The sequence below is a fragment of the Ischnura elegans genome, chromosome X (assembly GCF_921293095.1).
Source record: "Ischnura elegans chromosome X, ioIscEleg1.1, whole genome shotgun sequence".
Classification (NCBI taxonomy): domain Eukaryota; kingdom Metazoa; phylum Arthropoda; class Insecta; order Odonata; family Coenagrionidae; genus Ischnura; species Ischnura elegans.
Window position 1 is genome coordinate 86303960 of NC_060259.1, and position 27934 is coordinate 86331893.

At 36.7% G+C, this 27934-nt stretch overlaps 2 protein-coding genes across 2 annotated transcripts in view; both read right to left on the reverse strand.

Annotated features, from left to right (window-relative positions):
• On the reverse strand, positions 1 to 8341 carry LOC124170604. Its single transcript, XM_046549430.1, has 3 exons — positions 8103 to 8341; positions 5027 to 5188; positions 1 to 4892 (listed from the first exon to the last, which is right to left on the reverse strand). The coding sequence occupies exons 1-3, from the start codon at positions 8167 to 8169 to the stop codon at positions 4663 to 4665; spliced, it is 459 nt and encodes a 152-aa protein (XP_046405386.1). The 5' UTR covers positions 8170 to 8341; the 3' UTR covers positions 1 to 4662.
• A 12016-nt stretch (positions 8342 to 20357) lies between these two features.
• The window catches only part of LOC124171200 (disks large homolog 5), a 126839-nt gene continuing 119262 nt past the window's right edge, over positions 20358 to 27934 (reverse strand). Inside the window, exon 33 of the mRNA XM_046550340.1 lies at positions 20358 to 25190. Coding sequence (XP_046406296.1) covers positions 25066 to 25190 — 125 coding nt within the window. The 3' untranslated portion in view covers positions 20358 to 25065. The remainder of the gene's footprint in view (positions 25191 to 27934) is intronic.

Here is a 27934-nt window from a genome sequence, read left to right on the forward strand (position 1 = left end):
AGCATTTACGTCTTTGTTTATTCCAAAAAGAAATTTAAGCAACATAAAGTGAATAACACTGTTATAAAATGGAGTGTAAATGATTAAACAACTCATGCACATCAAAACAAACATCATTATCAAAAATGAGAAATGACCTAAGAAAGTTACCCACTAAAAACTGAGGACAGTTGTATTAACCCTCCCCATCACCACCTTACATCCATAGCAAACTATTTCATTCATTTGACATGAGACTCACATTGATACACAAACATAGCAAGTGCTAACCAACATTTTACTAAGGTAGACCTCAGTTACCAATGACCAAAAGTAACACTGATATAATATTCACCAACCATCATGATCATGAAAAGAGAGATAATACAAATACATAATCTCAACCTCATACTCAATAAAATGAAACTGATAAACTTAAGAGTAAAAATGGATGGAATAATTCAATAGTCACTATCTGTAGTATTTTACGACAGAACTAGGTTGACCAAGATTTGGACGGAGTACAGACTTAACAAATTGCTTTGGTATTTAGATACAATACATTAACCAATTATGAGCAGTCTGACAGAGGACTAAGTGCCTTTTAATGATATAGGTTTCATTCCCAAAATTACCTGTGGCATCCTTGTTTTAAAGATAGGGTAATTGGCTTTCAAAATATTTAAAAATTATTGCTCCAATTGGATGGACACTTACTGCTCTGGTAGCAGCCTTCAGGAACTCATGAGACTAGCTCATGTTCACATAAGCATGCATTTTCAATGTTTTTTGCAAACATTTTAAAGTTATTTTGTATGCATTATAGATTCAATGAACGAGTGCATGTAACACAGACAAATAATGAGGTAGATACTTTATAAAAATATTGCTTAGCATTCAAACATGAAATCAGTGAAATGAATGAATTTAATTTTGTTTCCAAGAATACAAATATCAGTGGTCAAGGTTCTGGAGATGTCCAGCACATTATACAAGGGAACTTAGGGTAGTCTGAAAATCTTAAACGGAATATTTCAGTAAAAAGCTCCAAGGCTCCTGAATGTACTGAACTCCAGCAAGAGGATGGGAAAATGCCTCTGGTAGGGGAACTTCGGAGGGGAGGCAAAGCACTTCAGACCTAGTCAAGTCCTGAGCAAAAATGGCTATTTTCAGTTACACTCCAGTGTTACAGATCCTCTTCAAAAAAGACTTGCCCAAGCGCAAAATTAACATTTGCACAGAGGCCACCAAATTTTAACTGGAATGTAATATTCTTGTCTCTCTTGTGAGACAAAAACTCCTTGAAAACCACTTCCATACAAGATTCACCAACTCAACACCTCAGTAGATGAGCAAGTATCTCCAAAGTCACTTTTAGCAAACATCTCACCTCATGGACCCTTACATAACGATTCCACTACAGGTGACCACGATTAGGTATACCATTTCAGGACATCCTTCAATCGCTTTTAATACAATAGGGCTAATTTTCACAGAATCCAAGGTGAAAGCACTTGATGGTCCTCTTCGTAAAAAAATAAGAGAGAAAACTATTTTAATTACTGACTTGAGGATCATTAATTCTAGTTCTGAATAATGATTAAAACTTCTCCTATGCCAATTTAGCATCCTGGTAAGAGTTTAATGTTTCGCGATATCATTTTTTAAAATAATTTTAAACTAAATCATTCCATTCAGTAGAAATCTACAGCACTCCACAAAGAGAACATTTTACAGTATCGATTGTCATCTTAAATGAATAAGTGGTAGTCAAACGAACATTTTAATATCCAGGATGTTAGGAAGACACTAAACTTATGGCAAATTCAGCCTACATTTTAATAATTGTGAAGTAGATAGATACGCATACAATTTTTCCCAAAATACTTAACATCCAGGATGCTAGGAATACACTAACATTACAGCAAATTTAGACTACATAATCATAAGAAGTTCATTTTAAATAGCAGAATATCCAGCAAAGAGAAATAGTTTTCTAATCATACTTCCTACTTTTACCCCCAATTCTAACCCTTTCACCTCCCCCAAAAAACTCTGTGGAATGCTAGTTAGTTAGAGCTGCACTTAACAACATTTTGCTTGCCATATGAAGCTCTCACTCCACAGTCTTTTTTTCCATCACTACTTGATGCCTCTCAACTAAGGCCTTTCCTATCAATGATTCCAACTGGTTTCTTTTTCATCTTTGATGCTTCTGAAAAAAGGTGATTTCACTATAACTAATTAAGAAAACTAAATTTAATGAAAAATTCATCAAAATTATTACGAATAAAAAAGATAACCCAGTTCAATGAAAATTCTAGAGAACATAGAATCAAAATTAACATTGAAACATAATAATAAATACTGACAATCACATTTTTTGTCTTACAAAGTGTACGTCACAGGTTGTGTAACTAAGTTGTAAATAACTTGTTCAGGGATAAACAGTCTACAAAAATCAATCACCAGCCCTAGATCTCCTATAATTGTTGGACTGTATTCCAAATTTTCATTGTAATCTTAATGATAGTATTATGCAAATTAATCATTAGCTTTTCCCATGAAGTTTTCCTGGTATGAGCCAAGAGAAGAAAGATTGCAGAGAATGTAGTCCGACCAACTTTCAATCCTTCTATCTTAAAATGAACAAAATAAATGTTGAACACCACATTTAAATTCAATGCAATCAGTGTCAACGGGGCAAGGTAAGAAGTGGCCTATGGACCCAAAAGCTTTTGAAGGGCATTTATGCCAACCACAGACAAACAAACTTTGATAGCCTCTTCCTGAAACACCCGCAGATGGACTAGGACGATCAGTTCAGGAGATATGATTTCATGATATTCTTTTGACATAATATATGGTAATTGTTGTTATCATTATTTGATTATGGTGTGCTGTGTGTCTATTCACTTGCTTTTTGTTCCTTGTTTTTTTTATGGATGTTTTCTGGAGCTTTTGGTGAATCATGAAAATGGAGGCACCTTTTTAGTGAAGTGTTCATGAATCTGTGTACATCATCATTTATCTCAGCGCCATGGTTTTGGGAGACCTACAACATATTCACTGAATTTATTCCAACACTTTGCCCAGTAGTGAAAATAAACTACAGAAAATGCTTTCAATATATCAAGCTTAAGTTAATACAAGTATTTTCCTGAAAAAAATTAGTTTGAAATCAATAATCAAATTGACACAAAATCATTTTCAAATTGTGTAATCCCTTCAATTTGGACTTGTTTCTTTATTACTGCCATTTTATAAAAGATTATTATCCTTTCTGCAATATTAAAACCATTAGAAAAAACTGAAAATAGTCATATATCTGAAACAGAGCCCATCCCCCACTGCCCACAAACCATGAAGCGATGTTGTCAATCATACTTGACTATTACTCCATAGATCCTTGGGTGCAATATAAAACAAAAGGACCATCCAAGGGATCAGCAAGACGACCACACAACACACACCTCTCTTTATACACTTAATAATCTCAATTTATCATAACTTTCTGAGCAAAGCAAATAAGTTATCACATAACATTTTTGATGAATATGTATTCATTGTAAGGAACCATGAAAAGAATTACGAAAACTATTAACACAATGCCGATTTCAGATATTATAATGATGACTACAATTTGTCCATAATGAATGGCCTCAGTGAAATGAAAAGAAGAAGGAGAAAAAAATCCTGTTGATAACAGTGCCATCTACCTCACAGAAACAATATGCTTGGATAAGTAGGGGAATGATTACAAACCACTCCTTAAAACTTATAATGGGGAGTACAAAATGAGATTCGATAGCCACAAAATACAATTAAGTTACATGTTATACAATAAAACATGATGCCCTAATATCCACACAATGGAACTATAAATCTCAAATGGTAATAGCAGCACCTTAACAGAGAGAAGTAAGGCAGGTTCAGATATGTACTTATGTCCTGCTCTCTTACTAAGCTCACCTATGGATAAACACCACAAATCCAGAAAAATCTCTATGGTAATATAACAATTGGTTGAATTAATTACATTCAAATAAGAAGCATAATGGCGATATAAAACATGGTAATATTTGGGGAGAATTATACAGCCTAAGTAGTAAACACTCCATTTCCAGTGCAAAATATTCCAGCATGTCATCCACACACACATTCCATTAACTACAAAATATGTAATAAAAAATTAAACAATAATCAGCAAAAAATCTTTATAATAGGACATAGTTAATCTAAAACAAAATACATATGCAACTATCTCTCATGCTTAATAGCATTCCATAACGTAGCAAAAAATAGCAATCTCTCACGTTGGCCATGCATTTCATTTCAAGTAAGATCTGTACTCACCAGTCTAATGCAACCCCTAAAGTACATTTTCATAAAATGGAATGAATTTTATTAATATTAATACCAAAAATATCTACCATTTAAAAATACTGTGACTGGACGGATACAAACCAACCTCGGGGACGAAGTACTTAGTGATTTAGAAGTGACACGTTAAATGTCACATATAGAATTAGCACCTTCTATAGGGCTAATAATTTCAAAAGGCACTGAAAATGAGCAGTAATTAACATCTTCAACAAATTCTTCCTTCCAGCTGACAATTAATGGCTGTCTTTGTGCTTCTGATTCATGGCTGTCTCTTAAATTGATCCCTAATCCCAAAAATCAGCCCAAATTGAGGTTTCTAACCATAACTGCAGAAACAATTGTGACTAATGATGTCAAACAACTCTTCAAGACACCAGCACTATTACAACCATCTTTGCTGTCACACGTACAATATTCCATAAATATATTGTATGTGCCTGTGCGCATTAAACAAAAGCGCTCATCACCCCCAATGCCTGGTTCACCCAAATAAGCACAGCTTCGGAAATATCTCCATTCTCCATTCACTGCCGAATCCAAGAAAATTATTCACATTACATCGAAGTCTGCACATCATACACTTAATAGAAAAAATACATAAATTTTAAAACTAAATTTCAACAAAATTTAGGGAACATGAATATTTGGATATAATGATTACCTTTTTGGCGAATTTTGCGACACATCGTTGGTCTTATTCCTTTTAAATGAGGTAGACCAGGTTCTTGGGTACAATCCGTGATGGGCACAGTTGAATTGTCAAATGGATCAGCACATTTGGGATCCGAATCAGATCGACAAGCCCAGCATTTAATGCTCATTCCTAGAATGAAACACCATGTCCACACATGTCAGTAGTATTTTAAAGATGAAATGTTAACATGAAATATTACAAACAAAAAAATACGGATCAATGAAGATTAATACAGCTTAAAGCTAAAAACCTAGAATTAAATCTTGAGGATAAGCATGAACTAGTGGTCTCAGAAATGGAAGGCAATGGAGGTTTCACTGCTTGAGTGAATTTGAGTGCATCTAAGGTAATTTGTACCTTTATCCATGAAGGATAAATTTTTCCAGTACCTTTTTTATTACTTTATGAAACTGAACCCAATTAAATTTCAATAAATTTCTGTGAAACCTAACTAAGAAATTGCACACCTTGCATCAAGACTGACTTCAAAGTTCACCAATGCAATATAAATACATAATTATGTGGAAATCCTTACTTGGCACCATCAGAACACTACATTTTAAGCGTGAAATTAACTTCTTCATTTTAACAAAAAAATATTGTACTCTCTCATATTTGATTGTGTGGTAAGTTTGAGATTGTTCTTGGGAAAATTTATGCTTCTATGAAGCTGGATATTCCCATTCAAAGCTAGTTAAAGAATTTCTTTCGTTTTAAAGTCAGATTTGAATACATATCATGACTGATTTCTTATCCTTCCTTATAAATTGCAATAGGCATGTGATCAATCAAGGTCTGCCAGCAGACTGAAAGTAGTTGTGAGACCCTTCCATTTGGAGAGTGTCTCGAGGGCTACCAATGGGCAACTCGCATAAAACTAAATGTTCCAAATATTTCTAATATTTGAAAAAAAAAGTTTTTTCGAAGTCACAACACAGGCAAACATTTATTTCCATTTTCATGGACTTTCATCTTAATGTCATTTTATGTAATGTCTGACTTTTTCCTTGCGAACAATGACAGTGAAGATTTCTCAGGTTTCATACCGGGTAAGGTCCTCCTTATCTCCTCCCAATGTTTCCATATAAGTACAACTTGCCCATTGTCCTAAGTAATTCAGGTATCCAATGCCATCCTGTTCGCACCTTGGGTTCACAAATATATTGGTTAAGAGTGGATGCCCTATCAGGACTATCTTGCCAGAGGACAAGGTAAACACTATAGTAATACTGTAAACCGAAGAATACTGTCAAAAAATCAGTGATATCCCAAATGCAGCATACAGGATCCTACCTCGTGATCCCACAGATGCTGTAACTAAGAAGACAGTCGACCTAATGAAGAGTGCAGGCTCCCTCAAGAGACAGTGAAGAACCTCTGGCCCAAAGCATCTGTGCCCCCCAGAATCTACAGTTAACCCAAAATCCATAAAGCTGGAATTTCACTGAGACCCATAATCAGTGCAATAAACTCTCCTGCATACAACTTTGCCGAATACAATGGGCATTTTAGAATCCCATTTTGGTCATTCTTACGTCACATCACAAACTCAATGGAGTCCGGGAAAATTTTTGAAAAATCTCAAGCCTGGAAATACATCATTTTGTCACTTAAAATTTAACTTAAAGCAGATGCAGTTATTATATGTCTAAACTAGACAATAGCTTTAAATACTTTTTTGTTCCTCTGAGGCTTTGAGGGGGATCTATCCCCCCCATAGTTACGCCACTGCATGAACGGAATGGAATTGGATTCCTGAATCCCTGAGGACTTTAAGCGAGTTGCACATCGAAACATCAGAAGGTGATATGGAGGACCTTACCCAGTGTGAAAACGCAAGAAATCTTCACTGTCAACATCATTCACTCAGAACAACAGACAAACAGAGCCTCTTGAGTTGAAGGACTAATTGACGAACCAGAGTCTGAAAATGAGAACCTAGTAACATGAATCAACACAATGTGTGGTATGAGAAAAAACATTGCCTACTGCACATGGAACTGGCAAGAAAATGAAGCCATGACTGCAATAACTCACGTCATAGTGCAATATACCTCATATTCTGGATGTAAAATATAAGGAAATGCTGTGTAAGCTCCATTAGACATGCTATCCCATAGAAGAGTTAAGACTGAGTTAAACTTTTATAAAAAAATTCTAAACAATGAAATCATATCCTCGGATCTTCTTGGGGCTGATATTCTAAGATCCCTATACCATAGCACTAGGACTAAAAACGCTTCCAGTAGGAGGAGTGAAACGTCGAGTAAGAAAATGTTTACGTTGGCAGCAATTCGCAAAAACAACCACCAAAAACTATCACTATGGTCATGTTACCCCCATTGAAAGAATTTCAACTTTTTTTTAAATACACTGGATGTTTTCAACTGCTCTGTAAATCAAATCTGGGATTTACAAATCTCCTGCAACAAGTTATGTGACCTGTGTCCACGAGGATTTGGTATTTTATTGAGGTATGTTGTATACAGTCATTTCATATTACTATGGCATTGGTAGGGATTTTTCGTGTGTTCAATGTACGTACGCTGTGATACTATGAAAATGTGGTGTTTTTTGAAGTCAATTTTGAGTACATTCTATTGCATTGTTCACGGGAATATTAAATGGAATTTTGTCGGCTTCACCTTCGAGGTTTGTGTATCTATATCTACATTACTGTGTTTTTGTGATATTTCGACATTATATACTTTATACTTAAATGCACTATATACATCAAATAATATAATGGTAAAAAACATGGGCAATTCGCCTGTAAATATTAATAAATTAAATTTAAAAATAATCCAATGCGATTACGATGAAGGATGATATAACTGAAATCGCGCATTGAAGGTAGAAAAAATCAATGTGAATATTAATAGAACCAGTCATGAATGTGCAAGGCTTACGGCTGCAATACATATTAAGAAAGATAATCAAGTTATCATGCAATTTCGGTACAAATTCCACCTTCGACTAAAGCACACTATGAACAATTGCTTTCCTTCCAAAAACGTGTAAACACCTGTGGATTCATACTCACCATTTTCCACAAACAGCAGTAGCAATGCCAAGCTTAAAAGCGTGAAATTCATTCCACTCATGTTCATGGTCACCTTTTCTCTTTCCAAGTGTTTCAAAGTACCACACCCAATTAAATCGAGCTCACAACAACAGCGACAATTATTAATTTCAGATGTGTTCGAATCGTGGGAAGTATACAAACCAAAACGAATTTCAAAGCGATTTCAGAGATTCGGCCAAGAGGAAACAATTATGTTGATTTCCAACCAGTGCGATCTCTTACGGGGCTTCCGGGTAACTTGCACTCTCACGCCATCTGAGAGAAGTATTGAAGTTGTAGGGGAGGTGAGAGAGGGAGGGGGAAGTAGGGGAGGGTTTTCATGGAGCTCACGTGGTCCTACCTGCCCGTACCTGCCCACGCCGGTTGAACGACATTCTGACTTGGTTGGACTTGGTGTTATTCGTGTTATTAGGAAGGCCGACGCTGTTTAAATCCGTGAGATTTGCAAAGTGATTATGAAGCACTATTGTTGTGTTTCGGGGTGTGTTACCCATATTTCGCATGGGAAGTTGTTTCCCTTTCCGAAAGCTGTGGAAAGGTAAGGAAAATGCATGATTTCATGTGAATTTGTTCGCAATTTTCATGCGCGGTTTTGCAAACGATATCCTCGCATGAAATTAGTGTTTCTTTCTGCTTCCTCAAGTGTTTATTTTATGATTGGTATTTTATTCTGCATATATTATCGTTCGTTCGTGGCGTTGTTATGAATCATTTAACTTCCTTGACGTGTCCAATATCTATGTTAATTGGCTCACTACCTCTGGCTGATATTTCGCCCTTATGTCCCTTTCGTATAACCATTTTGAATTTTCCTACTTTCATCCAGTGATTAGGGAGTTTAGGTGTCTACAACTTAAGTTGTTCCGTCATTAAAAAATGTGGTTAAATATAAAGAAGCAACCATTGATGAACGCGAATGTAATACAGTCGTAGCAACATGTGATATTTTCCGAATGTTTGACTTGCTGAAATGCTGTGTATTGTCCGCGTCGCTTGCTCCCTGTGAATACTTATTGCTGTTAGTTTCATTCTCCAATCGGTTCAAATTCCATTGAAGTGCACCTAAATTTTGATGCTCTGTCATTAAATTGTGAATATTTTGTGTTAGCAATCAAAGTTTCAGCTTGTGTTCAATTAAAGGATAGTGCTGGTAGCTGCTCATAATGAGTATGTTATATAAATAACTGTTACATTCCTTATTGAAAAGGTTTTATCATAAATTTTAGAAAGCATATCTAGCATGTGATTTTGAAACTAGCGAAATAACGGAGGTCATCTCTCCTAAAAATGTTCTCAAAAAAGTCATTCCCTAAAGCTTCCATTTACCCAATCATGCATGCCATTACATCTTTAAAATTTGTTTTAATGTAAATACCTTGATAATAAATGAATTTCCTGCACTTTTATTTGACTACTATGCATCCTATCTACCATTTTCAGAGCAATGATGTGGAAGGCATTTTGTGCCAATGAAGAGTTGGAAGGGGTAGGTGGAAACCAGCTCTTCTATAAAGCGGCCATTTGCTGGAAGCATTTCCGGGTGGGAGATTTCCAAACTCCTGAGTGCCTTAAGCTCAACAGGAATGCGGTACCTGTCCTGCATCCTCCCTTCTCTTGCACTGTTTCTGTATCATCATCTGAATCATCTCCTTCTACCCCCATAATTGCTTCCTCTTCATCTACTACCCTCCCTATTTCATCTTCTCTCTCATGCTATCAACCTTCACCATTTCATCCCTCACCTTCTCTCCTTGAAAGATCATCATCTGCCATGGTTGTTTCGTCAACACCTGGCTCCTCACCTCCCCAGCTATTACCTACGAATTTAACCCCTGTATCTGCCTCTCCTAGTACCTTTGGTGATGAAGCCAGAGGCAATGCCTTTGGTTCCCACTGCCAAAATCCTGTACTAGAAGAGGAAAGGCCTTCCCTTGCAACATCTTCCATGGTCATCACATCATCTCTATCTGCAGACATATCTGGTTCTAGTGATTCATGCTCTGGGACTATGAAATGCTCTTCAGTTAGGAGAGGTGCTCGGCGCTCCATTCTTCATGATATTGGCATGAAAAAAGTTTCGGACTTGACTCCAAGGAAGAAACTCATGTATAGTAGAATGAAGAATCTGCGTAGACGATTGAAGAAGTTGACTAAAGTTACTGATGGCAGTACATCAGCTTGCAATTCAAATCACCTCCTCCAGGACAGCAGATTTTTGAATGGCCTAGATCGCAATTTTCCCCCATCTGTTGTCACGTTAGTAAAAATGCTACTGAGGGAAGGGAATAATAAACCCAAAGGTAGACGATGGTCCCATGAGGAGAAAGTTCTTGCTCTCTCTATTTTTAAGAAAAGCCCTAAATGCTACTCTCTACTTCGGGCATTAATTCCTCTTCCTTGTCGCAAGACTCTGTCTAATCATCTTTCCACATTTACTTTTCTTCCTGGTATTAATCCAGAAATTTTCAAATTTCTTTCTTCTGTTGTTGGGGGAATGGAGGAGAGGGACAGGTACTGCTGCGTCTTGTTTGACGAAATGGCAATAAGGCCTCGCTTGCAATATGACAGCCAGAGGGACCAGATTATAGGCTTTGAAGACCATGGCACCATGGGTACTTCCAATGCTTTGGCAAAGGTAGCCTTGGTGTTCATGGCTCGAGGCCTATTCTCTGCCTGGAAGCAGCCACTGGCCTATTATTTTAGTGCCTCAGTCACTTCATCGGAGGCATTGAGGGAGATGCTGGGGGAGGTGCTTCGAAACTTGAAGATGATTGGGTTGAATGTGGTTGCCACTGTATGTGATATGGGCACAAACAATGTCCGAGCCCTTCGACTCATGGGAGCATCGTACGAAGATCCTTCATTTGAGTTTGAAGGAGAGACAGTGGTTACCATATTTGATCCCCCTCATTTGTTGAAATGCTTCCGGAACCTTTTCATGCAGCATGATGTCTCGGTTCCGGTGGTATTGGCTGGAAATGAAGTGCGTCTTTTGGCTTCGTGGCACCATCTCCAGCAACTCTACGAGGAAGATGGCAGGAATCCCTTTGGGCGGTGAGTGGGTTGAAACACTGATGTAATTATTTAATGTCATTATTGATAGTGTAGCTCTTAAGGTCATCATTACTATTATTGGTTTTTGATTCACTCTTTTAGATTGTTTCCTCTGACCGAGAAGCACATGAACCCGAGGGGATTCCTGAAGTTGAGGGTCTTTTTGGCAGCCCAAGTGTTTAGTCTCCGTGTTGGCCGAGGTATTGGTGCATTGGTGGCAAGAGGTTCGTGCCATTCTTTATGCAAATAATATGCTGATTTGCCCTTGAGATGAACAATGGTAAATTATATTTAATTGCTTTTTCAGGAGCTCTTGGAAACGATGGGTTAGCCACTGCCGAGTTCGTGATTGCCATCAATGACCTCTTCGATGCACTGAATGGTGACACGGAGGCTAAACGGAGAGAGAGAAAGCGGGGTCCGATCACCCAAAATAGTGGGCACGTAGCCCTTCTTAAGAGAATGGAGGTTCTTTTGAAGAAAATACGATTCCTGGGAGGAAGGGGGCGACGATTTCCTCCATCTCATAAGGGGTGGCTGGCTACCATTAGGGGTGTGTGTAGGTTATGGGAACGTTTTCAGGGTAGGTTTCCCCACTTAAGCACCAGGAACCTGAACCAGGATCCTATAGAAAATTTGTTTGGAGTAGTGAGGCAAAATTGTGGCAGTAACCACCACCCGGATGCTGCACATTTTGTCTCAGCTTTGAAGACTGCTATCATCAATGGAATGGTTGCCACGAGATCTCGTGGAAACTGTGAAGTTGATGATTGCAATATTCTAAGCAACTTAAATAAATTTTTGAACCGTGATCCTGGTTTGGGATGTGAGCCTCTCCAGCCGGACACTGTGGAGGTTGGTGCTTCAGTGAGGAAACCTATTTCAATGAAGGGGCACAGGCTCTCGTATAAGAACATGGGCTCAGCAGCATTCCCGGCAGGTTATGTTGCTGCAGGTGTTCTTCAGGGAAATACGTGTTCTATCTGCCAGGATAGTCTTATCACTGTTGTCCCTTCTTCCTCGGACTTGTTTTATGCCATTGATGGGAATGATGGAGAAGGGACCCCTACAGAAGGTTTGATTATGCTGGTGGATAGTGCAATACGTTCTCTGCTACAGAAACTGCAAAATGATGGTCACTGCAGGCTGGTATCTTTTGAACTCAGGAAAGAGCTGTCCTGCTGTGACCTTGATGAGACCTTCATACGATGTCAGAGCCATAGGGTGGAGCTGACATCAAAGATGTATTCGTACATTATCCAGTTAGCATTGGAAATGTACTGTCGGGAGAGGAATAGAAGCCTCACCATGTTACCTTCTGAAGGTCAGAAGCCAGTTACCTAATTTAGTCAATTGACTGTGGAGTGACTATGTGGAATGTGGAGATATTCATGGTGAAGCGAAAAACCAATTACTGTTCCACAAACTGTTATTTGCTGTCTACTTGTTTCAACGGCTCTAGCGCCATTCTCAAGACAAACTGTTCATCTTGAGAATGACGCTATAGCTGTTGAAACTAGTCGACAGCAAATAACAGTTTCTGGAACAGTAATCGGTTTTTTGCTTCACCATGAGTACGTAATTCAGGTATTTTGGCTGTGAAGTTTAATGTTACATACTTTAGGTATTCAAACCTGTTAGTAACAATAATTACCTCTGTTTAGGTATAGGTATTGAAGGTCTCATCATCCCTTGTGTTGGTTTATGTCAGCAGATGCAAAAATTCCCCAATCATATTATAGGCAATCTTATTAATAAATGTGTAATATATTTCATACATTATATAGTATACACACATGAATCTGTATAATATATAATGTATAATTTATATTGTATAAATGTAAATAAGATTTCCTATAATTTGATTGTTATACTTAGAACCTGTGCCCATTCATCATACATGTATATACATATGCATGCCCACATTTGTGTTTGTTCAAGATGATGTATTTGTCATGCTGTTGATTTCATTATGATTTATTAGTCATGTAATTGGGCTAATAAGTATAACGTGTTACTGTGTGCATGATATACCTATGGTACATAATAGCCCAACAACATGACCTACAATAAGAAAATCCTTTCAGTTTTAGCCATCATACATAGACACCTACACACGAAGCATTTTATCATCTTTCCAGCCACCTCTTGTGTTGCGTATTGAAGACTTTCAGGGGCTGCGTGTTATGATTTGTCAAGCAAGCTTTTGTGGCCATTACAGAGTGCATCATTGGGCAATGAATTTTTTTTTTATGTTTCATCGCCTGATGATGCTGTCTGTAATGGCGACAAATGCTTGCTTGGCAAATCATATTATAATGAAGCTGCCCCCGAAAGCCTTCAATATGCATGAACCTTGCTTCAAAAGCATATATTTCAACTTTTCTGTCACTCCGTCCCTCTTTTGTGACTGCTGCCATACTGTTGTTTTCTTGAGGCAGCATTTCCACGATCTTGACCCTGAGATCTATGAGGAGTTTATTGTTATTGGCCCCAAAAGTTATTACAGCAGACGCTTTCTCTCTCTCAACGTATTTACTGGATCCCTCCAATGACAAAGGTTGCTGTTTACTGCCATTAATGCCAATTATACTGGTACATGTATGTAAAGCCCTCTCCTTATTGTGGTCAAGGTAGTCTAGTCACAATCCTGTCAGTCCTATGCACATCATGTTTGAGTGCTATCAGCTATTTTTTGATTTCATTGTATTGTTATGAAGTTGCTGAGATGCTCTACTTTTTAATTCGCATGTCAATGTTTGACCTAGTAGTGTGGTTGCTATTCAGTGCTCACGTGCCTATTAATGCATTGCATTCACAACTGTCCTTTACTGATTGTGTTGAAGTGCCCCTGACTGTCAGTTGGTTTAATTGTCTTGCATGGTTATGCTGGGGTGTACTGCCTTTTGCTTCATATACATGTGATAAGCAAGTTGTCACATTGCTATTCATTGCTCCTGCACCTATTAATGCATTGCATTCACAACTGTCCTTTGCTGATTGTGTTGAAGTGCCTCTGACTGTCAGTTGGTTTAATTGTCTTGCATGGTTATGCTGGGGTGTGCTGCCATTGGCTTCATATACATGTTATAAGCAAGTTGTCACATTGCTATTCATTGCTCCTGCACCTATTAATGCATTGCATTCACAACTGTCCTTTGCTGATTGTGTTGAAGTGCCCCTGACTATCAGTTGGTTTAATTGTCTTGCATGGTTATGCTGGGGTGTACTGCCTTTTGCTTCATAAGCAAGTGTTGTGGCGAGTTATCTGATAACTATTCAGTGCTCACGTGCCTATTAATGCATTGCATTCACAACTGTCCTTTGCTGATTGTGTTGATTGCCTCTGACTGCCTGTTGGTTTAATTGTCTTGCATGGTTATGCTGGGGTGTGCTGCCATTTGCTTCATATACATGTGATAAGCAAGTTGTCTGATTGCTATTCGGTGCTCACGTGCCTATTAATGCATTGCATTCACAACTGTCCTTTGCTGATTGTGTTGAAGTGCCCCTGACTGTCAGTTGGTTTAATTGTCTTGCATGGTTATGCTGGGGTGTACTGCCTTTTGCTTCATATACATGTGATAAGCAAGTTGTCACATTGCTATTCATTGCTCCTGCACCTATTAATGCATTGCATTCACAACTGTCCTTTGCTGATTGTGTTGATTGCCTCTGACTGCCTGTTGGTTTAATTGTCTTGCATGGTTATGCTGGGGTGTACTGCCATTGGCTTCATATACATGTGATAAGCAAGTTGTCACATTGCTATTCATTGCTCCTGCACCTATTAATGCATTGCATTCACAACTGTCCTTTGCTGATTGTGTTTAAGTGCCCCTGACTGTCAGTTGGTTTAATTGTCTTGCATGGTTATGCTGGGGTGTACTGCCTTTTGCTTCATATACATGTGATAAGCAAGTTGTCACATTGCTATTCATTGCTCCTGCACCTATTGATGCATTGCATTCACGACTGTCCTTCGCTGATTGTGTCGATTGCCTCTAACTGCGTGTTGGTTTAATTGTCTTGCTTGGTTATGCTGGGTTGTACTGCCATTGGCTTCATATGCATTTGATAAGCAAGTTGTCACATTGCTATTCATTGCTCATGCACCTATTAATGCATTGCATTCACAACTGTCTTTTGCTCAATGTGTTCGAGTTAGCAATATTTCTTTCCTTATCCCTGAATGTGAGGTTATTTAAATGCCTTAGTATTTTTTCGTGCTTTATAAAATTGTTTCGAACGTAAGGCATTGAAGTGGTGATCTATTGTTTTTCAGTGATCTTTTTCAAATGTTAATGTTGCCTTGTTTTATAAATGTATTACTGTTTTTTATCAATAAAAATGACTTAATGTTTAATTACCATTGTTTTTTATTTAAAAGAAACAAAAAGTTTTGTTTTTCAGGAAATGCGAGTATTAATATTACTGTATATACTGGATGACATATTTGAATACCCAGTTTTGCCGCTAATTGTCAGTGCTGCCATCTATCGGCAGTCACGTACACTTTTTTCGGGCTGCCATCTATAAAAATCACTGTACTACGTCGAGTAAGGAAAAAGCGGGGGGTGGGTAGGGGAGGCAAGGTACTTCCTCTTAACATGGCAGTTCGCAAAGCCTGTTGATTTCGGATACCGCCTCTTTCGTGATATTTGAAACTAAAGCGGACAACAAAATAACAACAAATGCGCTGTTTGGCGGTAGTGTTGCAATGGCCATACTTGAAACTAAAAAGGCAAATGAGTGATGAAATGCGGAAAATCGCGGTCGAACACGATGGCGGAAATTTGAACTTTACTCAACTGGAGTTTGGAGTAAATGAGTAGAATTTTACATGCATACCAAGTCACTTGCTGAAAGAGCAGTCCAATCTATTTCTTTTTGACTACAAGACCTACACGAATTACCAAAATTTTCGAGCAAAGTTCCATTAATACAATTATTTGTGGTAGGTAAATTCCGTAAATTCATTAACGATGTACAGACCAGGTCAAAAAATGTAACACCCAGTGGTACTTCTTTCCTAGTAACTTACGGATGTAACTTCGAGATCCTATAATCTTCGCTGGTCTGGCAACCCCGAGTGGGGGAACAGGAAGGAAGAAAAGGTGTAAAAGGGAGGGATGACAACTAGGGAGGGATCTAGAGTATATAATCTTTGGATGACAATGTTTACAAGAGGTGTGATCGAGCCCTAAGTCCTGGTTACACAGGACATTAACCTGTACGAGTTGATTTGAACGTAGGTTTTCGCAGGGAGAGGCATCGTTGCTAATGGCTTCCGGGTGCAACACAAGCAACATGCAGCTGCACCCGGAAGCCGTTAGCAACGATGTACGAGTTGATGTCTGTTTGCGGGGACGATTTTTGTGGACCAAAGCAGAGCATGTAAAAATGCTTAAACCAAATTAGAACATGTTTTAATTTCTGTTCATGCACACACATGAGTTGGGTGGTAACGCTGTTCATTTTGGTGTTCATTCACGCATTCATACATTTAGACATTAACTGGTATAGATTAATGCATCGTGTAACCAGGCCTTTAGATTGGCTCCTCTTACCAAGATAGCCTTTTCACTTTGCCAAATTCGATTGACTCCAAGCTCTAGACCACTCTAGACCGTGTCAGTTTTCCACTTATCATATTAAAGCATTTAAGCAGTCACACTAAGTCACGACTTATACAGATGTAAATGGTGGCCCTACAGATTTCTCCTTTCCCAGAGAGCTAGACAAGGATTAATAGATATGCATTCGATAACAGTTTAGATTTAATTTCTCAATTCATAAACAATGCATTTATGCCCAGTAACAATTAGTCATAATATTTTTTAACTCACAATTAGTCACATCACAATGGATGTGTGAGAATGTTTTATACATGGTTCTATACATTATAAAAATATTCTAGTTGAAGGATGAGATTGAACCCACATTTTTTCACTAGTTATTACATTGTGTGATTTTGTGGAAATCCTTCACCATAAATCATTCGTAATAATTTCAACCTTGTATTTTTTACATCTAGTTTAATTTTTATTAGCCACAGATTGTTGCAGGTCTTCAACAACATCTAGATTAAGGAACAAAATGAAAGTATCACCTTGCCATCATGAAGACATTATCAGCAAAAATATTAAGTTCATGTAAAAAGGGCAAGCCTGATATATGTTCTCTATATATTTTTTATAAATGTATTTTCTTGAAATTCTGACATTCTATCACAGTCACGACAAATGGGACCCTTTTTGTACTGTAGCAGTATGCTGCCCTCCAAGCAGTGAGCAAGTATAACTACAGCAATAAGATTTGATATAAAGTGTTAATTGATTAATAATATGCCACATGAATCAGCATTTATTAGAAAATGCAAATGTCTCACATTTCAATCATCATTGGGCAGTTGAAAAAATGGTGATCCACACAAGATCTTCAAATTTAAAAGGATGACTCTGTTGAGACAAAAAAACCATAGCCAACAAAAATTTAATTTTGGAAAGGTTCGGTTTTTTTTAGGTATTTGAAATGGCCCAAATAGGGTAGTTGCCTTCATCAAAGAAAACAAAAGGCATTGACTGCGATTCGCTACCCACCATTAGTGTATTCGCAATATACAAATTATTTGGTTTTAGAAATCCTAGTTTAGACGAATGGCAACGGACAATTTTAACCTCATTTGAAAAAGGCCAGATTGGCACCCATGCGAAGCCACTCCACGTGACATCACAGGGGCCTAGTTTCTACATGAGTAGATAGGAGTTTTACATCGTTTGAAATCACTGATGCATGCATGAGGAACAGAGCTCAGGGAAACATCTCTTAATAATCACCTATTAAAACTGCCTATGGTCAGAAAGTTTCCTTCGTTTGATAAGGTATTAATAATCCTTATTTAAGCCAAGCGCTACCTCCTAGCAGGGTACTCTGCTACCTGCTAGCAGCCTGCATCGCAGCGGTGCACATATCCTCGCCAAAAGGTTACCTCACACGGCGGCAGTGGGAACCAGAATGACGTCACATGGGCCTTTCCCAGCATTCATACATAGCCGTTGCATTTTCGCGCGCTTGAAAATTTTCACTTTTCATATTATCACGAAAAATAGATATCGTCATATAAAAATCTAAAAGCGTGAAATGCGTATTCCAGAAGTACCCAATAACCTTTCGTTTTAGGCAATAAAAGAATAATAGGAAACCACCCAATTAGCGTCCAACAGATATGCAGTACTATAGTTGTATAAGCTCACCATGAGAGGCACTGCGCTCAGTACACTGCAAGTTGACATAGAGAAAATTACATAGGATGACATGACAGTATAGACTGTGGTTTTATATAATAAATTAAGAGCAAAATGTACTTTTGCCAAGTGAGCAAAGAGTAACATGAGAGCCAAATTCAACAAAAATAGCCAAAACTTCAAGAATAGTAACTAGAGGGTGATGGACAAATATTACACATGTCCACTCAAATTACTATGAATGCAAGACATTACAATCATAAAAAGTGGTGCATGACCAAAGACTGCTGGAGAGGAAAACTAAATTTCCTTGAGAAGCAGAAGTGGCACCACAAACTTAGTCATGTAACTTTAGAAAGTGGCTTATGTAGAATACTACATTCACTCCAATATGGTCTATAATCTTCTTAATTATCAGAACAAAATTCATCGAAGAATATTTAATTCTTTAAAGTTTTTTCATAACTTCAATGTATGCAACCATCAGTTGTACAATTTAATCTAATTTTTCTTAAAAAATTGGCTATCTACAACCTACGTTAATTCAAAACTTGAGAAATATTCTATTGAGCAGATATAAATATATAATTATTTTTAAAAATTTCAATCATCATACAAGTAAAACATTTCATTCATTTCATCATTTCATAAAAAAATCATCATTTATGTATGTTATGCTATGCCAAAATTATTGAAAAATGCTCAATAGGTAGTGCTGAAAGTAATAGCTACATGGAGGGGTGAAACTAAAGGATTTAAAGTGAGAATTACGGTATCCTTAACGAGGATATGTGTAAAATAATAAGATCTTAATTACTATAGCAGGGTGTCCAGCCATTCAAAGCAGAAAAAATGATCCATAATTCCCGGTTTTCCAGGGAAATTTAACATAATTCCACATCAATCTTACATAATTACTGCAATGGGTAAGAATTTTAAAACATCCAAAATTACTTCAATACTTTTGCATAATATTATATTTATGTACATATTAAGAAGAACAAAGAATAGGTTAGTCAACACACATTGTATATAAAACTTAAATTTATCCGATGTGAGCCAAGAAACTGCTTCGACCTCCTAAATAGATGTTGACATCACTTTGAATTCTATTCTTCGTGTTTTTTAATCTTACTTGAGTAAGGTGTTTGATTCTGTTGCCTTGTCTGACAATCCACGTCTCGATGCAGCTGTAAAAATTTCCCCAAGCTACCGCACTTAAAATGTTGGCAAACAAATTTTGGATTCGAAAATGGGTGCTGAAATGGCAAAATTTAATGTGAAATGAATACAAAATAAAATATTTTAAAATTCTAGGTTGAAGCAAAAATTCATGAATAATTCCAGGGACTAAAAATTCACGCATAATTCCCAATTTCCTGGTTGATGGACACCCTGTATAATATTCTATTTACACTTCCTCTTTGACCTTCCTCTTCCTCTTCAGTGATACCTTATCATCACCCCAACTTTCCCTCACTGGGTCATTTGCAGAGATAGGGATGAAGTCAAAAGGACAAGTCTTTCAGAGCTCAAGAATTGCATTGTGTCATATGTAAGCATCAACCGGCAAATGGTGGTCACTCGCACATGCTCCATTCCATCCTTTATGAGTTAGCCAGACTTCCAAACCTTGAAAATGCTCAACACAACATGATGCACAAAAATTGTGATAAAATGCCTCTTTGCCCTGACATCCTCAAAGCATAAAAGCTTAAATGCCTTAATTAAATTATTTTCCTCATTCTCGGGTTACCCTTTAGCATCACCACTGAGTACATAATTGTTGGAATAAATTTCTCTCACTAATTGCCCAGTTTTAAAACCTCTATAAGAAACACTACAGACTTTTTTTGACACAAGTTTAGCACAGAATGTGTATACAGCTTCAGAAGAAAGAAACACCATTAGGTAAGCAGGTAAATAAATGTTTTTATTTCAACTAACATATTTGATCACAATTTCATTTCAGGTCAAACATTGACCATAAGACTTTTAAAATTTTCATCACTAATAAGTAATAACCCATTAAGTGGAAGAAAGAGAAAGAAACTAACTAACCAATGGGCATTCTCAATGCAAGTAAGACAGCCTAACCTCTGAACTCTTCCCTTCAGATTCAAGAAACAGAAGTAGGTATCAAAGATTTTGTGGCACATTCATTCAAAAACAATTTATCCACAAAATATTTCAACCATGATTTCTGAAAAGATCATATCAAAATAAACAGTTCACGAACAATTTTTCACACCCTAAGAACCAAATAAGTTCTGAAAGTGGTTCATTGAAATACATACGTAACGGAAAAAACAAGTAAATAATGCCCCAAGTCTTCTAATGATTGATAGATTGAATGACCAAAGTTCTTTCTGATATTCCTAATTAAAATAAATGCAACAAAATATTGTTACAATTGTATATCAAGGGCAGCCAATACTTCTGATCTCTATTGTTCAGCTGAAAACTGCTTTTATTATCATTATTATTGCAAACAAGTTATTGCATATTAAGACAGTAAATTTATTTATCCATCGTTCTAATATAACTACTTTTACAAAGCAATAAATATTTGAATTGTACAAGTGTAACAGCCTCAGTTTGGCATTGATTCCACTTTTCACTTCAATGTAAGTCACACTTTCTGTTTTTCAATCATCCACTATAAGAATATCTATTTTTTAAACTTATTTAAATTTTGCACTTTATAAGTGATAAATATAAATTCCTCATCAAAATTTTTATTCGTTACAAACTCTAAAACTTGAGGCCATATTGGTCATTTCCAAAAGAGCCAATGATGCTTTCCTCACAACACTCGCAAGTTGACGTCAACATCAAGTCATCCATAACAACTTAGTGCAGAAGCTGCCACTGAGTATGTGACGTAATACGAGTCTCTGTGTACCTGGTGAAGGGGTCATTGCAGGCACTAACAGCCCTAGTTCCCTTCTCACTCATCCACTCACACCGATTGCTCCTGGTTAACATGATTTTACACAAGTTGACAAAGCTTTAAACAAAACATTATACCACCAAGCATCAAAAGAAATGTAAAATGATTAAGATCAAGATCAGGAGTCATTAAGACCAGTTGAACCATCAATTTGTTGAAGTTAAGAAAGAGAAGCAAGATATGGTTCCAAGAGTGGCAAGCACTACAAAAATTGGGTCGTAAAAAATATATTTCTGTTAAAAAATTTATAAACAGCAATCAGTTGTGAGACATACAGCAAGTATTAAGTTGACAAGCAATTTTTAAAAAATGCTCAGATGCTCACAGGATCCCTCCATTACCTCCATAAACAAAATCTTTGGCTAAAAATTTTGAAAATGTATGTTATGTGCATACATGGATATATAAGACTTCAACTTGTACTTCAAACATGGTGCTTTGGTGATAAATCAATATAACTCAGTGATAACACTGAAGCAGATTGATCTGTGGTAATGGATGGTCAAGCCAAAAAGGAAAAGACATTCCATTAATGATCTCTTTTCAAGCAATATGACCTTCCTTTCAATTGAATCCTTTCTCAACATCTTCCCTGCCTATGCATTTTTTTTAAGTTTTCAAAGCCTCTCATTTACTTTACAGGAAAACCAACTACCTGGGCAAAACACAGAAAAATCCTTGGCATAAGCAAACTCTACCATTTTACGGACAGTCATCATCTGTGAGCCTCAGGTAAATAGGGCCTGAAGGCATTCATAATTCACCGTAGGATAGTCTACTGCAGGGCCAAGAAGAATGGAAGAAACTTTTGAGAACGAAACTTTCAACAGGAACTCTAGACATTATTAAGAATTAACTTACAAGCCCAGAAATTTGGAGTAAAAGATACGAAAAGAGACAAATGAAAAGATAAAGATAGAAAAAATATATATACACAATATATACACATACAACAAGAATAAGGAAACTTGATAATGAAGTTATGAACTACACAGCACAAATGCAGTGATTTCCATGTGAGGTGGCATCCTTCCTGAAGTGTCATTAAGTTGCACTACATAGAGAGAAATTATCACTTTATAGAGTGAATTTACAGTAAAAAATTCCTTGTTTCGAATGCAATCTGAAATTTCCCAGGTGAAAAGCAGCCATAAGAATTGATATGAAATGAAAGTGGAGGAAAACAGTTGAGCAAACATATGTGTTAGACTGAGGCAGTTGAGTGGACGATTTCTAAATTTTATAAATGCAAAAAAAATTCAGAAAAGGCTGATACAGAATCTAAGCAACCCTTGTGTGCATCACTAATTATTTCAGCAATATCCATCAAACTATTTCAAAAGAACCGAAATTATAAAATATTACTCATAATATAACACCACAAGTTTTCCTCATATACTGCTCCATTACAAATTAAGGAGAATGCAAGAATACCTATTATCATTATCTTCAGATAAATACCAATACCTAACAGAAACAAGGATACACAATAGTAACAATATCTGCTGCATCACGCTCCGATGAAGAAAAACATTAAAGAAGCTAACAGATATATTCTTAATTATGAAAAAGTCCTCATAGCATATTTATATACATATCACAACAAATAGGAGGAGACACTTTTAGATAATTAGAATATCGTAACCCATCCAACTTATTGCACATGTAAGCTAATGAATGACTGACTTATAAATTTCGGCCTTGAAACAAGCATGCTCTTTGGCAGTGCATCGGAAATGAGTAGTATAGGAAATAAAAGGGTTTGACAGTTATAATGCTCTCCCAGGGCCATCAAGGTTTACATTATTATTGGGAGAAGTATTACATTGCAAAATGACAAAAAATACCACTACCATTTCTGTATGCACTGCACAGTCCATTTCATTTCACTGTGGTAGTAATTCATTGTCTATGCATGCTACACGGTCACTGTTCATAAACAATCAATATTCAAGATTAAAGAACCAAAATATAGCAAACTATTATGTGATTTCACATGATAACAAATCAAGACGTCTACAGTCTTTTTAAAAATCCTTTTTTTCATGTAGTAGCTTGGAAGACATTTGACTCAGGCCAGGGTTCCACTGTGCCATCTGCCACTTGCAGACATAGAGATGCAACATCCAATTAGGCCAACAATGCTTCCTCTCCGTCACCTTATGGCAAATGCTGAGTCCAAAAGGCTTGGCCCTAGCTTTTACAACTCGTAAGACAATGGCAATAAAGGCTAATTGCATTAGGTAGCCGATTGTGATGTGCCACCTCCTCCTACTGCCAAAGGAAGCTCCACATTTTGTGCTACTAATATGGATGGTACTTAAGCAGACTACCTCAAACCTTGAGTTACCAAAGCCATTTTCCTAAAATTTTCCACATGATTTATCATGTTAACCAGGAACTATCGAAAACAATTAAACAAGGAGCACTATTTGCCTAATGAGTCAATGTACATATTTTACAGTGATATTCCACACGCACTCTATATACAAGATGTATAATCATTAATTAAGAAGTACATATAAAAATAACAAAGAGAACAGCTCCAAGAATATAAACATGCAAGAAACTAAAATGACTATCAATCACCAAGTTTCCATTAAAAAATAAAATTCATTTTCACCGTTAACATAAATTTAAGGCATGTAACATTTGTATCTTTCTTGATACCAAAAACAGAAAGTCTGACGCAAGAATACAAAATGCTGAAAAAATTTTAACACTTTGGTTCAAAACTGTCAAAAATTGAGGTACAGAGGCACATGAACAACATGGCTAGTGGAACAAATAAGGTATTTCAGGCCAAATATCTCCAAATAGATGTAACAACACTCATGAATGCCAATCAAAGACCATGATCTTGGTTACATATTGCTTTGAAATCTCTGTTGCCTAAAACAGAAACAACATATTTCAAAATGGCATATTTACAAATTATCCACATTAAAGAGCATTAAATACAATTTAAATGAATCACCTCTAGGTCAGTACTAACTGAAGCCAGAGTAAACTGGCTTCCTGGTACAAGGTTTTTTAAAGAGATTGCATTCATCCATAATCACCCTTTACTTAACAAAAACATTAATGTAAAATTAGTGTATTTTATAGCCAAAATAAGAGTTTTGAGGCATTTGGCTATGAAACCTAGGATTTATCGAAATTGAGCAAATCCCACAACAAACATTGTCTAGCCTTCTTCCTAAAAATCCCCAAAATAAAATATAAAAATGCAAACAAGATGACTTAACAAAGGCCACAGCAAAAGCCTGGTTCGGTACATAAAACTGTCAGAAACTGCAGGAAAATTTCACTCCCTGGCACCTGAACACTCATACCTAAAAGTATTATACTTTAAATACATATACGTATATACATCTATATTTCAAATGCTCAGAATGTTTCATTCTGAAAATTATGGAAGCCATTTTAATAAAGATATGGATTTGAGTCATCTTACTCATTTGGTGTTTCTAGCACAATGAACAGATCCCAGGAATATTTTTTACCAATCTTCAGACTAAGGACATGGAATCGCACCATGGTGATTCCATCCCGAGTAGGTAACTGACAGGGTCACAACGAGTGCCAACTCGATGTTGATTGCGAAGAGGTCAACGAGGGAAGCTGCTTTCTAACGTTTGGGGCAACTTGGTCACCAAGCCCAGTGTCACATGTCTCCCAACCCTCCAGAGTTAGGACAAGGTACCCACAATGTTTTATTTTGTTCCTTTTCCACTGAACATTTTATCTGTGTGCACATGTACACCACATTTGCACCACCTGGGATAATGGCTGTAAAAAAAATAGACAAAGAGGTTCAATATAAAACACACAACAATGGAATATTTGAGAGGAGTTTACTTGAATTCATATAACAAATGAACCAAGGGATATATCACTATGACTGTACCACTCAAATGAATATAATCTGAATTATGAGAAGCATTAATTATCTAAATTGCTGAGTGACAACATTTTGAAGTGATGAATCAAGAATTTATTTTCAAATTAAAATTGATTCCTCCATTAAATGCTGAAACTCCCCTTATAACCTAAGAGAAAATATTTCCATGAGATTTTTAAGGGAGATTTATATGAAAAGTGAAAAGCATCGAGACACTTGTCTCACTGAAGGCTTGCTTCTTCAACCCCAGGTTGAAAGTACTAGCCAAAAACTTTTCTTCACTGCCATTTGTTCGCAGCAAATGCCTTTTTAGCTAGAAAGGAAAAAATATGTGATGTAAATGCAGCAAGTTTAATCCTCACAGAGTGAAATGCTTTCTGAGGAAAAATTTGAATTTGTTAAGGAAGACTGGATTTGTAAGACAAACATGATAATGATAAAATATCCTCAACAAAAGTTTGCGTTTAGCACAGACATTTATATTTTCAATTGCTGAGCATTGATATTCTTAAATGTGAATTTGTAATACAGCAAACTCCCGATCATCTGGGCTAATGATGGGGAGAAGTGTCAAGAATAATTGGAAAACATGAGTAATCCAAACTAACTCTCTATTTTGTTGTAATGTTCATAATATAAGTAAATCACACAATATATTATTATTTATGCACACAGTATGTTATTTTAGATTGCTTTCCAAACTCATTAAGAGCTTCCTTCACCTGACCGCTATCTTTTAAGTGGCGATAACGTGATTGTTCTGGTATTCCCACTGCTCCATATACTCCAGCAAACTGACAATGAAGGTTAGCACCAGGCTGTGGCTCGTGCAATCTCTATTTCCTTTGTCACTGCTTCCATTTCCCCCAATGCTTTCACTTCCTCTATTCCCTCACTCTCCAGTTTTACCTTGACTGGTCAGAGCGTAAACATGCCTGAGCGCGAAGAATCTCCTATTACCTTGGGATATACTCTACTGCGTGCAAGGCCATGGCAATAAATGCAATTTGCCATAAGAGAAATACATTTAAAGATCGCAGAAAACATTTTTCTTAATTTATGATTGCGGTTAACCACTGAATAATCTTCTAAAATTAATCATGAGTTTTCCGCCGCTCATCGTCTTCTGCAATGTTAGAGTAGACATCCTTGTAAACTTGAAACATTCCTTGTCAGAAACTAAATAAAATAATTCTGTTTTACAAAGGGAATTCTAATGGAAATAATAATTCCGGTGTATCCTTGCATTAAAATGCAATGACCGTGGTGTTTTAGTGTCTGACTTTATTTTTTTATAGAGATTGCAGAAAAAATGGAATAAGTTTTAAACTCATGCACAGATAATCCACAAAAGGGGTAATCTGCAGCTGGATAATCAGGAGTCTGCTGCATTAAAGAGGTTAAACCACCCTTTTTAGGAAACTATGTCATGTTTTGAAATTAGGAAATTAGATTTTACTGAATAGAGATAGTAATGTTTGTGATGACTGATCCTTTAACAGAATACAGTGAAACCTCTATGTAGTGAAACTCTTTACATCATAACCCTCCACTCTTCCTACCACCCCAACTGTCCCATCAGATTTACATGAAAATTTAAAGGCAAATCTCTCACGATTCGTACCTCTGTCTCATAAAACCTCCACTTATCATAGCAAGGAGGCACCCCCGAGATGGCCTAACTTCCTACGCAAATCGTACCGAGAGAACTAGAGACAATTAATGTGGCCATAATTACTTACATGGAATAACATTTTCAGCAATAAATTTTTCACGCTTATTTTTTTCGTATACACCTTTAGTATGCTGTAATTTTCACGTTAACCATTAGTTATGGCCATACTGCTCCATATGAGAGCATAACAAACAGTAAATAAGAAAAATGTATCCAACTATCCCAATCATTTTAAATGACTGTTTAATTAAGAGAAAACACACAATTTTCCCTTGAATCATGTAAAAATCACGCGATAGCACTTGCTTTCTGTTATTTATGACTCTATTTTCCTATAAGCGCTCACATACTATGTTCAATAAATGAAAAAAGCGACTAGCTCAGCCTACAATCCCTTGCCAGCAGAAATATCTCAACTAACTTCGCTCCCATCCATTGAGACAGAAATACTCCACCGCATTGCTACTTCCACTCCTAAAATGAAAATTTTAGATGAATTTACCAAGACTCAAAATAAAACAAATCCAGTTTTGCAATTACTGCATATATCTGAATATAGTCCCCCCTTTTTTTCCAAAAATGCCCATGGTAACTGCTAAGGGGGGGACTATATTCAAACACATTTTTTTTTTATTTTCCCATAACTGGGGGGACTATATTCAGAGGGGGACTATATTCAGAGAAATACGGTATTTTATTCCCATATTTCCGTGTGTATAACATTCTTACTACCGCCTTGGTATTCTCTTCAATGCTTGCTTGAACGATCGTGGTTCACAATTTATTGCGCTTAGCGACAGTCTGGCCTGGGTAGTCATGCGGCAAAATCTGACTATTCTGTCAGGAGCAAGGGAAGTCAATTTGCAGCAATTCTGAACATAACTCCACATCTTTACAATCTTACAAGATTGCGAAAATGATAATATGATTGTATTCAATGGGATTGAAAATATTATT

Bases quoted from the DNA above. Each gene is read 5' to 3' on its own strand.
- LOC124170604 (XM_046549430.1), bottom strand. From the start codon at position 8,169: ATGAACATGAGTGGAATGAATTTCACGCTTTTAAGCTTGGCATTGCTA. The intron at 5,189-8,102 runs GTGAGTATGAAT...GTTTCATTCTAG, and splicing joins ACTGCTGTTTGTGGAAAATG to GAATGAGCATTAAATGCTGG. The intron at 4,893-5,026 runs GTAATCATTATA...TGGATTCGGCAG, and splicing joins TCGCAAAATTCGCCAAAAAG to TGAATGGAGAATGGAGATAT.